Source organism: Strongylocentrotus purpuratus, unplaced genomic scaffold (assembly GCF_000002235.5).
Source record: "Strongylocentrotus purpuratus isolate Spur 01 unplaced genomic scaffold, Spur_5.0 spur5_scaffold_19, whole genome shotgun sequence".
Classification (NCBI taxonomy): Eukaryota; Metazoa; Echinodermata; class Echinoidea; order Camarodonta; family Strongylocentrotidae; genus Strongylocentrotus; species Strongylocentrotus purpuratus.
This window is the reverse complement of record NW_022145604.1, coordinates 29769829-29788851: the sequence shown is the minus strand read 5'-3', so window position 1 is coordinate 29788851 and position 19023 is coordinate 29769829. Positions and strand designations below refer to the sequence as shown.

The 19023-nt window shown below is 36.1% G+C and overlaps 1 protein-coding gene across 1 annotated transcript; it reads left to right on the top strand.

Annotated features, from left to right (window-relative positions):
* Window positions 1–13607: 13607 nt before the first annotated feature.
* On the top strand, window positions 13608–18629 carry LOC575885 (torsin-1A). Its single transcript, XM_030990838.1, has 4 exons — window positions 13608–14037; window positions 15714–15889; window positions 17184–17308; window positions 17988–18629. Exons 1-4 carry the CDS (start codon window positions 13813–13815, stop codon window positions 18296–18298), a joined length of 837 nt encoding a protein of 278 aa, XP_030846698.1. The 5' UTR covers window positions 13608–13812; the 3' UTR covers window positions 18299–18629.
* The last annotated feature ends 394 nt before the right edge of the window (window positions 18630–19023 follow it).

The window sequence follows — 19023 nt, the reverse complement described above, 5'->3', positions numbered from 1 at the left end:
ATACGAGATAAAAGAAAAAAGAATAACAATGATTAGTGAAGCTCTAATTCATCTGACGGTATTAAAGAGGAGTGTTTATCATTCTCCTCGCGTCTTTTCTCTACACAATATAATGCGTACAAAATATGATATTCCGTTATCGTGTTTATACAAAAATTCTTGTTATTCATCAACTGAATGTAGTAATACAAAATGAATTTTAAAAAAAAAGGTTCCTTTGTCACTCTTCATTCAATGACATTGTAATGGGGGAAAATGATGATGATGATGATAATAATAATAATAATAATAATAATAATGATAATAACAATAGTAATAATATTAATGATTATGATAATGATAATAACAATAATCGTCATAATAACAATGATGACTTGTTTACCCAGATCCTCATCAGTACACATACTGTTCTCTTCAAGGGCCCTGCAATCATGTTACTATACCCCGACTTTAGCCAACCTACCATGATAATGTGCTCATAAGCATTCCCGGAATTTCTTCCCATCGGGTACCCATTCACTTTACACCTGGGATGGGTGGAGAGTAACCAATGTAGGGTACTGTCTTGCCAATTGAAATTAAAGTCGTGATGGGACTCGAAAGTGAAAGTTGTAATTACTTTACGTATGGGCACTTCAGATTGGCTAAAGCGGTAATGTCAACGTGATCTAGTGCCGGACTACTTTCCCATCTGTTCCAACATGACTGAAATTTAAATTTAAAAAAAAATCATTGCTAAGGAGGGTCTATTCTTTTTAGAGGACCTATATTAATATGGTTTCTATAATATATTTTGAGTATTACCCAAAGGAGAAGGAATTTACGCGAAAAACAGAAATTAATGATATCTTTGTACACGGCAAATGGGAGAGTAATCCACTAACCGAACTACGAATTTGAAATGCGCATAGACTTAGTGAGTTCATATTTCAAACATTCACAACTTCCTTAGTATTGATCCCATTCATTTAAAAGTGTTGCCTTTCTGTTTTTGTTATTTTCTGCTTTTATACAAATCAACTTATTACAAGGGTTGGATTGCCCTTTAACATGGAGTTTAGGCTTTGAACAACTCTAAAAATTATAAGGCAACATTCTGATGAAGTATCAGAAGCAGTACTCTATAAACATATACTTATGCACATTGGACTATCCTATTTAAAAAAAAAAAATCATCATTTGTGTAGAGTAGAAATGAGAGTGCTCTGGTTTGGCAAAATCACTAGCTTAAATATATGTTAGCTATGTTAAGAATCACATTATACCCTGAAATATTTACCAAATGCTTTCATATCTATATAACATGTAAGAATAATAATTCATGATAAATTTGTAATTTAAATCACTGCAACACACCACCATCATCGTTTTTTCCACAAGACAAATGAACAATACAAAGTTATAGGCCTTCTTGGTTTTTCTTGGCCTTAGCTCAATCGCTCTCCATTAATCACCTCAAAGACACCTAGACCGACACCCTTCTAATTTTCAGCCCAAGGATAATGATAATTTTATGAACCAGATATAATTAAAGCCTCGAAAGTGTTTGGGCGTCAGCCTAATAAAGTTATATACAACCATGTCAAACGAAAATATTACCAATTGTCGCTGCATTTCTTTTTAAATGACAGACATTTTAAACTCACCTCTTTTTCAGTAACTACATATCGGTCTATAGAGTTATATTAAACCGATATACATGTATGCTATTCGCCTTTAGGTTGGACTGGTGCACTGATCATAACCGGTGCTGTACTGTATACATGTATATATTTCGTTTGTCAATCTATTTGTAGGTACTGGGAAATTCCAACAACCTCAAAACTCGGCCAGAGTGCTTCAACCAATAGCTCACATTTCTATGTAAGAAAACTTAAGGTTTGTATCTACTGCAAAGTTTAACCTCGATAAACTGGTAGGGGCATCCGAATCTTAGGAATTAATTTTGCATTGATGTTCTGTGGATAATTTGTCAACGCATTTTTTCGTTGGAAGTAAAATCATAATAATTTCGAAATTAGATGTAACATTATCATTTTGGGGAGGTACTTTTTTCAACTTCAGTTTATTCGATTTAATCGTTGTGATTTATTTCCATCATCTCGTTTATTTTTTAATTGACGTCATTCTCCGAAACTCCACCACATCTATACAAACTCTGACTGCAGCTTGTTCCGGGGTGTGATTGTCTAGAGGATAATTGTCCTGATACGCACTTCAAGTACACCACCACATTTCAACATTCAAAACAAGTTTTAGCTTACCTTTACTATCCGAACCACAGAGGAAAAGGTCCTACACCGGTATTAAAGTGTTCAAGAGTTTTTTTTTACTGTTTTCCCCATTAGTGAAATCTAGGGATAGTGTCGTAACTAATCCTTAAAATGAAGATGAAAAGAAGACGTGTTCAACATGGAGCATATCGTTCGACCCCTATCCGGTATAGAAGTTCACAGGCTCAACTAGAAACGGGTTTAACTGGTATGATATCAAGAATCTGTCCTCCTTGCATGCTCGAGGCGTAATCTTTACGAATATGAGCATGTTAGACCTATATAGTATACAATGGAGGGGTGTAGGTGATGGAAGTAAGGTTCATAGTCTGAAGTCTGATAGTCCGAATCTCTGAAGATACCAAACTACTTAATGTTTTTTTGTTGATTAGTAAGTCAACAACGGCGGATCAAGCAATATTGTAGCTTTTGAATGTTCACTAGCTAATGCGAGGACCTAAACTCTTAAAGATAAAGGTGAGTTCTGGTTAAAAAAAAAGAAAATTCAATCTCACAGAATCAAACGAAAATTACACTGAATGCTCAAGATTACGAATAAATGTCATTTGACAAATAATTTTGGTAGAAAATGTATACTGGCTGAGTAATGAGCATAGACAATTTAGGAAATCAAGGTTAGTAGCCCCAACACCATTTGTGTAGTCCCGTAAACATCTTTCTGTTTACAGTGCTTGTTACTTTAACAAGACTGGGCCAAAGTTATTTTTATTTTGATGACTCCAGAACTTTGCAGTACCCACTGATACTTACATGCTACATGATCAACTTTTTCTGATCCATTCCACACCTTTTCTTTCACAATGCAATCGGATGACCAGAACTCACCATTATCTTCAATGTATATATTGTGTTAATGTCAATTTTAATTCCACTTAACCTATGGAAGCCTATATGTAATTGACAAATCTTCTAATTAGTTGTGTCAGAAGATTTATTGATTTTTTTTTTCTTCAAATTATTTTTTTAATTTCACATTGTCAGCTTTGACATTAACAGTATATCAGAAACGAAAGTTCAAAGTTTTTTTTTTTTTTTTTTTAATATTTATGTTTTATGAAAGATCAAAGTTATTGTGTCTATCTTGTGTTTCAATGAGAAAAAAATCAACAAAACATTATTCTGAATGCCTTACTTTTCAACCAAAGAAAGGATTGAGATACATAATAATTAAAAGAATGTAAAACTACTATTTGATTGGGCTTTCATTTATACACTCCGGGACCCGTACGGCGAGTAAAAACAAATACTTTTGAAATTTTCGGCCGGTGCCCTGCTAGCCTTTAGACAAGGCCTCATCTCTGATAGACGCCGAGCGACTAAAAAAAGACTAATCGAGAAAACCCGATTCGTGCAAAACTGATGTTGATTCTTCACACCCTCTATGAGTGACCTCAAAGCTAGATTTGTCGGTTGAGTGCTGACATCTTGGTTTGGGACCTGGGTTTCAGCTCTGCAGACAGGGCATCGGAGCATCTGGTCGTTATCATGGCATTCCAAGAGGTTGTCCAGACAGGCCTTGCAGTAGGTGTGAGAACAAGACAGGATCTTGGGATCGATGAAGGTAGTCAGACATACAGGAAACTCCAGACTCTGAGCAATGACATTCTTTAGTGCATCAGCAATGATTCGAATTCTAAAAGAATATGAGATAACAGAAAAGGAAAAGGCAAAATGAATAGTGTCGCTTTTATTCATCTGACGGTTTTAAAGAGAAGTGTTTATCAGTTTCCTCACGTCTTTTCCCTGCAGAATATGATGCGTACAAAATATGATATTTCGTTATATCTTGATAAAATATTATTGATGTTATTCATCAACTAAATGTAGTAATAACAATTAATTAAAATAAACACTGTTTCCTTTGTAGCTCTTCAGTTAATGTGCGTTATCATGTTGAAAAACGATGCCAATAGCAGATATACGGGCCCATCGGACGGGCGGGTAAGGGGGGGGGGGGGAGGTAAATCTAGCTCGAATATCAACTTACAGATTCAAGAAAAAATAGTCACAAAATATTTTAGTGCCAATCTTGCGATTTTATTGATATATACATCTCAGTTATAGGCTAGCTATTATGTAACTGTTTCCAACTTCCTTATTCTAAATTTGTTTTCCTTTTATTTCATTTTTCTTCTTTCTTCGTCTATTCTTCTATGATGTGTATTTGTTTAAAGCGCGTACCCGAGACAAGGCTATGTTATTATGATGAACGGCTTCTTTACTGTGTGAAGAATAATTAACATGCTCTCGAAATGGCTTTGGCCATTATGTATTTACTTTTTTTTGCACTTGAGTATTTATTTTTGTTGACATGAACAATTATAAAAGAGTGGAAGAAAAGAAATGTTAGTCTGAATGGAACTGAAATGTTTTGAAGTATTAAAACAAACAAAATATCTGGACATACCAATTAAACATGTACATATATGTTAGGATAATAGGCTGTTTGAATATTACGCAAACGCCACAATCAAGTAACGGTTACCCGTGCCCGAATACATCTTTGCATTTTTTAAATTCGGGGGGGGGGGGGGTGGGGCGCAGCACCTTCACCCCATGTCTCGTAGGCCTATGAAACTATAGCAAAACAGCCCGTAAACAACCTTAAACTATAATATATCGAACAACTATCGAGTTTTTGTTTGGCGATCACTTTTTGGACGATTAAAACTCAATCTGCTTGTATGTCAAAGGTTGTTGGGGTTTCCCAGTACCTAAAGTAGACTGACAAACTAAACGCATTCATGCATATAGTACTGCTTATGATCAGTGCACCAGTCCAATGTAAAGGCAAATAGCATACATATTTTCTAGTTTGATATAACGCCATGCCTGGATCTATTATCGTGATTTGGATAACACTCTGATAACACCTAGACCGGTACGTAGTTAGGGACAAAGAGGTGAGTAATTTAAAATGCCTGTCTCATATTCAAAAGAAATTTGGTCACATTTTTAATATTTACATTTTTAAATTGACGTATAAATACTAATAGGCGGAATCCCAGACACTTTTAAGGCTTTATTTCTACCTGGTTTATAAACTCATAATTTTCCTTAGACTAAAATACTGAGACTGGGTCTAGATCACCAAACTTTTCGCTACACATTGTTGAATTCAGTGGTCTATATGTTTTGTAGGTGATTAATGGAGAGCGATTGAGCTAAGAGCGATATGAGAATGGCGTATGTTTAGATTTTGTATATTAGTGAACAGCATGCATATGGACCGTAAGTGGACATGCATTCAATGCATGCAGGGCCAAGCCACACACACAGCATGCCCATGATTATGCATGCATGTTGTGTTGTGTGTACGTGTGTGTAGCTTGTCTATGTATGGGAAGTAGACAGTCCACAATGCATGCAAAGTGAGCAGGCTCGTACAATATGATTCAGGTTGGTTGTTCTACATAAATATAGCATGTGTGCTGTAGCCGGTAAACAACATGGACAAGGATGGATGTGACGTCTGCTACCAAAAAGGCCTTTTGTTGTATGCATTTATGTTCTGATCAAGATGGAAAAGTCATAGTTTTCAGTCTAAAGTAGAGGATGGTCCAAGTTTCTGAACTGTTGCCTTCGCTAGATCAAGATTTCTGGTTCAAGAGAAGCTGATATTGCAAGAAAGCTAGACTGCCAATCAATAATGATACCGCTATACCGTACGTGCACTGAAATGTGCAATTGTGAAAGATGTGAAAATCAAGTTGCTGACACTGCTGAAGAGCGAGAAGAAGAAGAGGAAGAAGAAGATGAAGATAATGAAGACTCTGATTTTGAGTAAGAAGGAAGGGTGTCATTGTTTGGAATAAAATCCAGTGAATAAGTTCATTTAGTTTAATAATTCGACACCTTGTAAATTACGTGTTGGTACATGTATGTTGTATTAATTGTATTTATTATTCATATTGCTTTTGTGCTGCAATTTGATGCTCCATAGCTGCAAATGGGATTAGAAGTTGAAATAATAATACATTTGTTTTAAAATAGCATAGACTTATATGTTCCACATATCCTTTTCATCATGTGCAATTGTTTTCTTGTGAATTATTCCAAAGGCGAAATGGTAGAAGAAATAGGGGATTCAGATGATATTTTGTGTCATTGAAAAGGATGCAGCCCAGGATTTCTTTAAGTTTCATAAAACTGCTGTCATTTTGAAGTACATTGCGTTATATTGACAAGAAGTGTTGGGTAATCAATACATTTTGATGCTGCATAGCCGGGAAAAAGTAATAGCATGGGCTACTAGTATTCGATTTGGAAAGCATTTATCATTTGCTGTACTGTATTTGTGTGTCCCTGATTTTTTCTTGTGCATTTTTCAGATTTTGTTTCTCCATAACTTATTTTCATGCATCCTCATTGAACACCAATCTACTTTTGAAGCGTATTTTTACAAATGACTGTGAAATTGTTTCACTTAAATTCGCTTACTGCTTTAGATTACAGATTGGTGTGTAAATGATTGTTATACATGTACACTTCAACTAAAATGAACTCAAAAGTATGAGAAATTCCTGTTTATACAATAACTGCAGTTACGTTGTAGGATGTAGTGCAGTATTTCAAAGATACGAATGGGGATTGATTACATGTTGTTGCTCATGTGTAAAACTCAATTATGTAACACAGTGAGACATTCATTTGTAATTTGTGTAGCATTGTATTGAAATTATCGGTCCCTTCTAGATGAAATGGGAAATTTTGCAAGAATGTGAATACGAAAACCAAAAGCAAAGAAAAAATAGTGTATTATGCTTATTGTAACTTGAAATGTAAGTACATACAGTGTACACTATATGTCTGAGAGGAAAGTCAACACATGTATTTCTTATTTTTCTTTATTAATCACCTGGAGGAAGTGTAAGGTGATCAGATAGTGACAACAGTTCCTAAATGTAGGAGGGCACCAACCGGTGGTATGAATTGGACCTGTGCAAGATGGGTCTTAATAAGAATGTCCAGTGTGCTCTTTTATACTACCTGTTAACTTTTCTATGTATAGGACTTGTTTACACGTATGTCCTCAATCCAGCGACTGTATACGGCATGAACACATACTTTTTATGCTAAGATCTGTATATTTATGTAAATATCCTCACTTACATGTACAAGTGATTATTCGTCTTTTCACTTGTCAATATGAGTATCTGGTTTGTGAGGTGTTTTTTCTTCTTCACTTATAAGTATGCTAAGCATTACAAGTATGGAAATTGAAATGCAGTGAACAGTGCAGAGTGCCAAACAGACATCCGTAAAAGACATGTTATCACTTCTCTCAACCTTTTTTTTTGGGGGGGGGGGGTGGAATATTTTTAACCATTTAAAGTTCATCATCTTTGCTCTTTGCAAAAGGTTTTTTTTCTCTCTGTTGAACAATTGATTGGACACTAAAACAAGCAAATATGAATCATCATTGCCAAGTATATTACATGTAGCACTGACATAAAAAGAAATGATTTTGTTTGTAAAAGAAATTTGAAAGCATGCCCCAAACTCATAAGTCTTGTGAGAATTAAAAATGCTGAATGAATGTGTAAACAAATCAGAGTTTAATGTGCCTTGCCATATACAGTGTATGTTAGTATCAAGTCTTTTATAGGGTGTAATATACAAGAAAGTTGCTTGTGTTTGTGAGTGTTTTGTTTTTTTTGTTTTTTGTTTGTTTGTTTGTTTGAGTGAATGTGTGAGCGATAGGGTGTGAAGATGTGTGCGAATTAGTGTAGTATTCCGAGACATATACATGTACTGACTCGTAACGCCAAAATTAATACAAGAAAGTTGCTGGTGTTTGTGGATGTGTTTTGTTTGTTTTTGTTTGTTTGTTTGTTTGATTGTTGAGTGAATGTGTTGACAAGATAAATTGGATTACTTTGAAAAAACAGTGTCATTACACAAACACAAAAATAACTTTCCCTCCTCTGTTTCATGCTGTGAAAACAAGTGGACAAATATATGCATAAATTTGCATATTTTATCTTCATTATTTTAATACTTGTAATAACTACATAATAACATCTATATTTCAAGGCTTAAATTCTAAACTGCATTAATCTCTACTCACATTATCTTTTTACATACAAGAATCATCTTCTTCAACTTCAAGAACGTGTACAAAAGCCGAAATCACATTTTTGCATGAATTAGCATAAATTACCAAATATCTCTTTTATTTGTAGTTTTTGGGGTTGGCAAGTGGAAAAATCAAAATCAGCACCAAAAAGTACCCCAGAAACATGTAAAAGTGTGTGGTTCGGATTCGTGGACCACGGAACTGAAAAATGGCTCACATTTTCAGAAGTCAGCCCACAGTCTAATGGGGTGTGCACTCAATTAACGAGAACAGTCCAGGGGTGGACTAGGCATACATTTGCTCCATACAAACGCTCGGCCAATTTAGATCGATGTTTCATTGGGCGATCTTAATCTGGTTGTCTGTCAAAGGTAAGTGGGAATTCCCAGTCACTAAAAAAAGACTGAGAGCCTAAATACATACATGTTAATAGTACCACTTATGATCAGTGGACCATTCCATTGTAAAGGCCTACCATATCCATGTTTACTGAATTGATTTAACACCTACACTGATCGATATGTAATGAGGGAAACAGATGTGAGTAATGTCTGTCATTTAAAGGTAAAGAACAGTATTGGAAACGCCCCAATTAAAAAAAAAAATGAAAGTTCTTATTACCAATCATGTGAAAGAGTATGTTTCGACTTATACATGATGATAACAAATTTGCCGGGAAACCGCCTTCTAATTGATATATTTGGTAAATTAGTTTATCTATTGGTGTGTGAGAGATAAACACACGTGTCGCGCACGTGTGCGTAGTCCCATATACATCTTTCTCTGTACAGTGCTTGTAACTTTACGAAGACTGGGCCAAGTTTCTTATCATTTTGATGATTCCAGAACCTTGCAGTACACACCAATACATATATGCTAGATGATCAACCTTTTCTGATCGATTCCACGACGTTTCTTTCACAATGCAATCGCATGACCATAACTGGTCTTTATCTTTAAAAAAGAAATGCAGTGACATTTCGCAATATTTTCGTGTTACATTGTTGTATATAAATGTGGCTGACGCCCAGGCACTTTTGAGGCTTTGCATGTATCTGGTTCGTAAAATCATACTTTTCCTTTGGCTGAAGTAGTTCGGTCTCGGTTTATATGTCTTTGAGATGATAAATGGAGAGCGATTGAGTTGAGGCCAAGAACAAAACTAGTACATGTGAAACTTTTTAGTGTTCGTTTGTCCTGTGAAAAATAATTTGTCGTGATTTATTATTCGTATATGTGATGTAAATATGAATGCACATGGTAAATATTTTCAGATTAGTATGTGATTGTATACATAGCTAACATATCAGCTAGTGATTCTGCCAAACCAGAGGAATCTATATAATTTCCTTTTTTTATTTATATTAAATAGTATATTCCAGTATGCATAAGTACGCGTTCATGGTACTGCTTTTGATACTTTTTCAGCTTTGATAAAAGAATGTTGTCTAAAAATTATTAGAGCTGTTCAAAGCTTAAGGTAAGTTTATCTGCATCATATCTAAAGGTAGATCACGGATCATATTTATTTTCGTTCGAATATCACGATATTTTAATACTTGGTTTTAGATTAATTAAGACATATTGTAATGATTAATGTTTCCAATGCCAAAGAGCTGAATGTACATTTCTGAGACTTATTTTAAAGATTTGAGTTTTGTTTTCCACGGTTTACCTTTAGCCATGGACTTATAAAGTGGTGGAATGCATTAAGACTTCTTTACATTAGATTGTCTCAAAATTTCTACCAGCGTGACTATAGTTGCGTGTTGTAGAGGTGTTGTGGTCTATTCTAGTGGATAGATTGCTTGATTGTAAATCACCGGGTTCACGGTTCGAGTCCTACCACGGCACTAATTTCATTTGGCATGACAGTATTCTACCTTTGTCACTCTCCACCTATCCCAGGTGTATAGCGAATAGGTACCCGGTAGGAAGAAATTCCGTAAATGCTTATGAGGTAGGTTGGCTAGAGCCGGGGTTGTAATATGATTGCAGGGCCCTCGGGAGAACCAGTGGCGGATCCACAAAAACAAAAGCGCCCCCCCCCCCAACAAAATTATATCCCCCCCTCCCAAAACAAAATAAGTGATTCTTCTCTCCATCACCCCCCCCCCCCCCCCGCTCATTCACCTGCTGGATGAATCGCTGCTTAATATTTTCTGACTAATTGCACACACAAAAAACAAAATGCTCTCCCCCCCCCTCCCCTCCTCCCCCCTCCCCCTTTCTCTTGTTCACCGGTCGGCTGAGTCGGGTACATCAGCCGACGTCCGAGTTAAATGTAACCTAGGCATCAGTCAAGAAGTTAGACTTATGACGGTCCGAGAAACGGGCCCCAGTTCACAAGCCTGTTTTTTTTTTTAAGAGTAATAGCTTGTAAGTAAGTAAGATTATACAAATAACAAAACATGAATGATGAATGGGTGAAATGAATTCTCTGGTTTTTCTAATGTTACACATTGAATGTTTGGTATGGATATAAAGTCTTAATTTTCCCCACATTTTGATACATTTATCATTGAAATTGATTTTATATCCAAAAAATATATATCTGAAAGATATATAAAGATATTAAGAGAACACAATATACGTTACATAATAAATAATTCTTCAGTATTCACACCATCCAACATTGGAGCAACTCGCCTGAAGATAAAGTGCAAATTTCAAAAGGTTTATAGACAAGTTCTGGTGGAATTAGCATTAATTTTGACCTTCCCTGACTCTTCCTGCAAGCACACGAGTACATTTATTATCTTTGTCAATTAATGCCAGACGTAGTAAGGGGGAATTACAGGCCAACGCGTACATTCCCTTCTAGTTGACTATAACGATGATGATGATGATGATAAAGATGATAAAAATGAAAATACTATACTTTGAAATGGAATGTGATGAAATATGAATCACAATTATATTACTCTTGAGGAAATTTTGGCATTTTATGTTTCAACCCATGAATTAAAAAAAACAAAAAAAAACAAAGGAACCAAAAAGTGTTCTTACATTTTAACATTTCAGCAATCGATATTGTCTGGAGCATTAACACAATAGTTCTAAAAAGAGTTACACCCTTCTGGCTGCAAACAAATGATATTGGAATATTATATTTTTTTGTTTATCATAGACACATTTTTTTGCCTAAAAATAATGAAAGTGTCGTATAGTTATAAAGATCATCTTTAGAAATGGATGTTTTTTATATATATTTTTTTATAGTAATATGAATTCTTAACCCCAATTTTTACTTACTGTTTTATGTAATTTCATAAAAAATCTCTAATTTTAGTAAAGTTGTAGTCTTCTCTAATTTTGCAGATTTGGCTGACAATTTCTTCATCATGTGGGGAGTGGCTCTCTATGGGTTTTTCTTCATGCTGTGTTGTGGGACGATTGAATGCTGCTGGCGTGGAACAAGCAATCATCATCAAATTGAATATCATCAACCTCAACAACCTCAACAACGTCAACCACCTCCTGATCCTCCTAAACCTAATTATCAGCATGAATATAAACCTAATTTAGATGGTCGGTATATATATATTATTATCATTTTGAAAAATGTTCTCAGCAGTCTAACAAAAATAATGACAAAATGTCACAAAAGGAAAAATATATCCCTTAATCTGTTTTTTATTTATTGAACATAATTTGTACAACCTAATTTTCTGTGGATAAAAAGAAATGGTATGATATAATGAATTAATCAATGAAAAATAAGTTGATTAGTCAAGCCTGCATTAAGTGTATATAAACGTTTGCATTTCCTGAACTTTTTCTTGCCATTTTCATGACAGCCCTTAATTTGAAGTTGTCAAAGTTGATTCAAGTTACATGGCATTTAAATGAGTGACTGTATTAACTAAATGTTTATTATTGTCTTCTGAAAACAATGTACTTTTTATTTGGTGTAAATTATGTCAAACTTTGCTACATGTACTTTTACTTATTCTAAGTCAATATAGGTAATGACTTTTATCTTTTTCAAATTTAAGAAGTTAGTGATTATACCAATAATTAAAGGTAGTATGTCCCATTTGAAGGCCAACAAATGAAAATTCCAATGGCATTTGAAAAATAATACTAATTTAGATTTTCCTTCAAAACAAAAGGGCTTGAAAAAGTATGTTTGTGGGAAAATAACCGTTAGTTGTCGAGTCGAATTTAGCGAGCGCGCTCGTTTAATTTAGTAGTCTGATTTTTTTACCCTTGTACCGAATGGTCGTATGTTTTGTGCTGCGCAAAGATTCAATCAGCTTAATTTTGGCCATTACAAGAAGTTGGTTATTGATGTGGACATATACATGCTCATGTACCCTTTACAGCGAATTTCATGTATCACCAAAGAAAAAAAAAAAAGTCAGTCAATCACTCAATAGTGTCTGACAGTGAAGTCTAGAAAGTAAACAGGTTTCCGGCCATGCATAATTTGAAAACTAAGACACTGCTAACGTTTAAATTTCACAGATAGGACGTGACGTATTGATAATTCCTGCAAAGTTCTACATAATTTGATGCTGGCTGCATAAGGGATACACCGCCTTTCAGGACTTCTGAAAGCGATATCATTGTAATAATAATAATGATAATAGTTATAGTAATGATAATAGTAATAATAATAATGATTTTAAAAAAAAATCATAATATGGGTAAATGTATTGCTTAAAGTCACTGAGTAGTCGGCTCTCATGGGGAATTCGACACCGTTCGGGTGTTTACCCAATAACAGGTGTTGTCAATCACCAGGGTTAGCCTTAAGTTTTATGACCATTGGACCTTATGTAATGCTTTGATTTGCCGAAGACTCTCGAGCTCTCCCAGAGATTGGGGGGTAATTCTTGACTGGACTATGGGTTTGCTGTGTGCAAAATTGTACCCCCGTTAATGGTATTTCCACCAAGTCTGGTGTCAGCGAATTATGGCCTTCTGCACATGGAAACTGGCGATCCACTCCCTTTAATACATTGACAACATCCGTAAGCTCTTTACAGATATTTCCTTGTGTCCCAGGTTTTTGTGACATAGCTAGCTAACCACGGATGTAAATATCAACACGAACAGCATCATCATCATCAACACCATCATCATCACCATCAACAGCATGATCATCATCACCATCAACAACATGATCATCATCAGCATCATTAACAATTAGTTTTATTACTAGTAGTGATAGTTGTAGTAGTACTATTACTATCATAATAATTTTCAGCATCATCATTATTATTATTATTATTATTATTGCTGTTGTTAATTGTTGTTGTATATTAGCATCCCATATTTTGCAAAGGTAGGTACAGCAAATTTGGTGAGAATCATCCCATATTTGAATGAATGTAGTATCGGTACATGTAGTTCACATGTCTATAGTAACTTATTCTTTCAGCTCTTGCCGATGCTTTTGAGGACTATTTGTTTGGCCAGCCCTTGGCCTACATGACCGTCCTTGGTGCTATAGATGGTCATGTGACCAATCCTAATCCACCAAAGCCATTGGTTCTATCCCTACACGGACCAGCTGGAACCGGTAAGAACCACATCAGTCGTCTCGTGGTTGAAAATCTTTACACAAACGGAATGAAAAGCGGATGTGTAACTGTCAGGATGTCTACACTGGACTATCCTCATCATGAAGATCATAAACATCTTTATCAACAGAAGGTACTTGGTTATATTATATCACTGTAAGAAGAAACTGCACAATCGATTGATCTATATCGCATCATTCGATGAAAAACATCCACACAGGCCTCATGCGAATTAACGAATTGCCATCAAGGGCAACACTTGATGTCATCGTAGTACTAGTAGAAGTAATATTCACAGCTACTGTATGACATCACAAACAATAAGCGAAAAACTTGTTGATATTTTAGATTTAAAGTTATGGATAATTGCACAAGTTCATCATCTTTCAAAGTTGTTTGTGTGTGCGGTATTATCGTTTCACGAAACCATCATAAGTACAAGTTCAACGATATTTAATTGTAACTCGGATTAACTACAACACATGCGATTCCATGGGACGTCAGGGAACTTCTACTTATGAAGGTTTCATGAAAAACTGCCCATGGCAGGATGACCAATAAAAAAGCGTCCCAGAAAAAACGAAACCGAGAATTATCGATATTTTATCATAACTTAATCACAATTTTAATTAATTAATGACACACATTTGTAAAGCTTAGATCCTCATCTTTTATTTGACGCAACTCATATGATGCATATTTCACGCATGAATGATTAAAAACAATTTGAAGAGAGGAAACCAAAAAGTCGTTTGGCAGGCGGTATCTGAATTTCAAAGAGAAAATCACATTTCTAGAATGTTCAGTTTCTGCCCTTTCATATGACACCTCAATCAGGAAAAATGAGCAAGGAATAACAAAGTTCTGTTTGTTTTAAGTGATGCTCGATAATTCTCGGTTTCGTTTTTTCTGGGACGCACTGTATCCCTAACACCCTCCCATGTGCCCCTCAATAGGTAGCCTTTAAACAAGGCCACATGTCTGATAGACGCAGAGCGACTAAAAAGGGACTAATCGCGAAAACCTGAGTGAACGCCAGTGCGAATTGCCCAGACAAGTAGCCTTTATCAATCTGGTTTGGATTTGTTATGTTAACCTTTGTTTCCGACTGGAATTCGCTTCCGAAAAGGGAGCGTCCAATCAGCGAAGTTATTCTCGCACGACGTCAGCATATAGTATCACACACACACACACACACAGTAAACTCTACGTAGTGCGAACATGGACCTACATGCCTACTATAGTTCAAGGTTCAAATAAGGTTTTATTCATGACTTGTCAACAAGTCCGAAGACTAAAAATACAAGTTTACATCAATATAAAAACATTCAAAAACATGAACTATTACGTACGTGCTAAAACCACTGACATCTACATGGAACAAATCACGAACGAAGCCAACTGGGAGATCGCCATTCTGATGGGTCAATAAATCCAAAGTTGGCGTATTGGCATGCTAATATGTATCTATGAATAATTCATGCGGAGCAGTGATAACTACATTGCAAAAGGCCTCGTGACGGTCGTCACTCGGTCGCGCGTTCACCCCGGGTAACTAGACTCATCTCAGCCGCTTAGCCAGAGTCACGAGGCCTTGTCAAAGGGCTACTCAATGGGTGGCCTCTTACTATAGGCATGCCGAGTAGATTGATGAGTCAGGATTTGAAATTAAGAACTCAAGCAGTGTTCACAACCGATTACATTCATTTCTATTTCTGTTTCTATTTGCTCTCTCTTTTTTTTCTCTCTCTCTGTCTCTCTCTCTCTGTCTCTCTCTCTCTCTCTCTCTCTCTCTCTGTCTCTCTACAGGAGAAGCTGGTTTCATTCATCAAATCCAAGGTTTCTGAATGTTATAATCATCTCTTCATATTTGATGAGGTAGAGAACATGCCCCCTGGCTTACTAGACAATATGAGGAGCTTCTTAGATCACCATACTAAAGTAGATGGGGTCGATTATAGGAAAGTCATCGTTATATTCAGAAGGTCAGTAAGGTAGATTTAGCAAGACATGTGGCATGAAAAGACACACATCTCCTTTACTTTAAGGCAGATTTAGCAGGACATGAGGCACTCTGACACTTGCACGATTTTGATTCGCGCATGGTTTGCGCATTGTTTCGTGCCACGTTCTTGCCACAACGGGAAGCGTTCGTGGAACATGCCGGAGGACGAGGGCCAATGCGGGACAAGGCTTGAAATACGTGGCACAATATTCAAAATGTTCAACATTTTGGCACGACAAATTTGGTGGACGACTTTCGTGAACACTTCGCGATTTATGCGTATCCTAGACCTATACGAGGACATTTTTTTTTGGATCCCAAAAATTTCGCAACGACTCAGCCAGCCGCTAAATAAGCGGGGGGAGGAGGGGGTTCAACCCCCCCCCCTCCCCCCTGCGTACGCGCCTGCATAGTTGCATGGGAAGACATACACCTTATTCAATAGATTCTTTGATAACTTTTATGTAAAGCGCTGTGAAACAACAGTTAGTTTTTGTAAGGGCGCTATAGAAATGACTTTATTGTACAGTCAAACCTGTCTACAGCGACCGCCCAAGGGGAACACAAAAAGTGGTCTTCGTAGACAGGTGGTCTTTGTGGACAGGTTCCTTTAGTACATGTTTCAATGAGAAACCATTTTCAAAGGAAACAAAAAATGTGGTCCTTGTAGACAGGTGGTCTTTGTAGACAGGTGGTCACTAAAGCAGGTTTGACTGTGTTTTATTGTATTCAATAAGGTAGATCAAGCAAGACACGGTGGCATTAAAAGACATACACCTTACTTTATTCAGTAAGGTAGATTTAGCAAGACATAGTGTCATGAAAAGACACATCTTACTACAGTATGGTAGATTTAGCAAGACATAGTGGCATGAAAAGACACACACCTTACTTCAATAAGGTACATTTAGCAAAACATAGTGGCATGAAAAGACACATTCAAAACACAAAATGTTTAATAGATTGTGATGTCAGTGAATTGAGGCTCGTTTAGATGAATTATTAAACTATTTAATATGGCTTTTGTTTTTACAACATGTGATTGGATAACAGCCGTTTTTGCTTCAAAGGTCCAACATGACATCACTGAGCTCTGTATCATAATAAATTTGAAACGTAGAGTTGTTGAGATAACCACCTGTCCAGTGACCTTGCAGTGTGCTGTAATCCCTCCTTCACACTAGTACTGATGGGCTGATGATAGTCAAGAAGTCAGAAGTATCATACTTCTGTCTCACTCTCGCCATATTACTGTCGTTCTATCTTAAAAACAGTAAACTAGCTGCACAAGCCATCAACAAGTATATGTTTGAATCATATGAGAAGGGAATAGCGAGGGAAGACATAAGATCGGTTGATATGGAGCGAATCATCTCGAACGAAGTCAGTGGTAAATCTGGTTAGTAATTTTCCTAATATTTTCTTATTTTATAGTCTACTATTCAAAATCTCATCCATAACAAGTCCACATTGCAAACTTCATGTAAACCTGGCTTCTTTTGTGAATTGTTTCAATTCAATCAAATACTTTATGAATATGAAATGGTGATAGCATCTACACAACCTGATGATACTCATCTCTGTACAAGGCATGATGTTCATTTTAATAATAATAACCATACGTCTACGATTTTAAAGGCACCAAATCCACTTGAAGTGCACGAGCACTAAAAAAGAAAACCTTTTATAATAAGCACTTTACAGAAATAAATGTTATGTTGGAGGAGATACAGCTTACAACAACAAAAAATAGGCCGAATCAAAGATATTTGTTTTGGGATTATTTTGCCTCGCAGGAATTAATTCCTTGAAATACTAGAGCGCTGTAATGGCAGCTAGGCTAAAGCCGGGGTAATAATTTATGCACCTCGGATAAGAATTATCTAGATAGACGACGCCATAGAAATGCCTATCCTTATTATTATTATTGTTATTTTCCGTATTTCTCTCTCCTTCATTTTCACCTTGTCAATTTACCACTAATGGGCCTTTCATACAGTTATTTTCAGCACCAATTGTCAAAAAAATGTAATGGATATGCAGGATCTCTTCATCCTTTTCTACATTCTATATTTTAGATGCTGGTTTTAAGAAGGCCCGAATCATCGATTCTCATCTCGTCAGCCATTTTATACCCTTCTTCCCACTCGAATTATCTCACGTGAGACAGTGCATCCAAGCTGAGTTCAAGGACCGTGGTTACCCGTCCAATGTGATTTCAGAAGATGAGGTACTTGCCATTCTGCAGTTCGACGGTCCGAATGGGTCCAGGGTGTTTGCTGTGAGGGGTTGCAAGAATGTTGCGGAGAAAGTCAGTATAATTCTCTATAAAATAAAGGCCGAAAATCGCAGGAGGCGTATCGCGATGGAAAGGCGTGTCGACTTATAAGAGCAGATATTGGTAAAGTCGATTTAAATGTGTATAATTTCCTCCAGTGGTAACTTTATTTTGTAGATGGGCATGGGAGCCTCTTTCTCGTACAGTCAGATATGTTATATACTTTGAGCACATGTATACAAATATGTAATTTGTTTATTTAACAAAAACGAAAATCAGCCTGACATGCTATGGCATTTAATTTTATACTGGCAGTTTGATGTTGGTGTCAAACGATTGTCACAAACTCGAAAAGATTTTTACTTGATTGATTTTGTATCTGAGTCTAGTAGTATATCCCTTTTGCAGCCAACATTTAATTATGTAGAACTTTTCAGAAATTATGAATATGTCACGTAGAATCTGTAAAAATTTAAACGTTAGCAATGTCCTTGTATTCAAATTATGTAAGGAAACCCGTTAACATTCTAGACTTCACTGACAGTCACTATTTAGTGACTGACTAACTTCTTTTTTTTCTTTGGTAATAACATACATAAAATGAGCTGTAAAGGGTACATAAGCATTTGTCTACACCCATTACCGACTTCTTGTACTGGCCAAAATTAAACTGACCGAATATTTGGGCAGCACAAAACGTACGACCATTCGGTACAAGAGTCTGAAAATCAGACTATTTAATAAAAGGACTGCAATCCCTACATTCGATCGACAACTGCCGGTCGTTATTTTCTCACAAAGAGACATTTCAAGCCCTTTCGTTTTGAGGGAAGTTC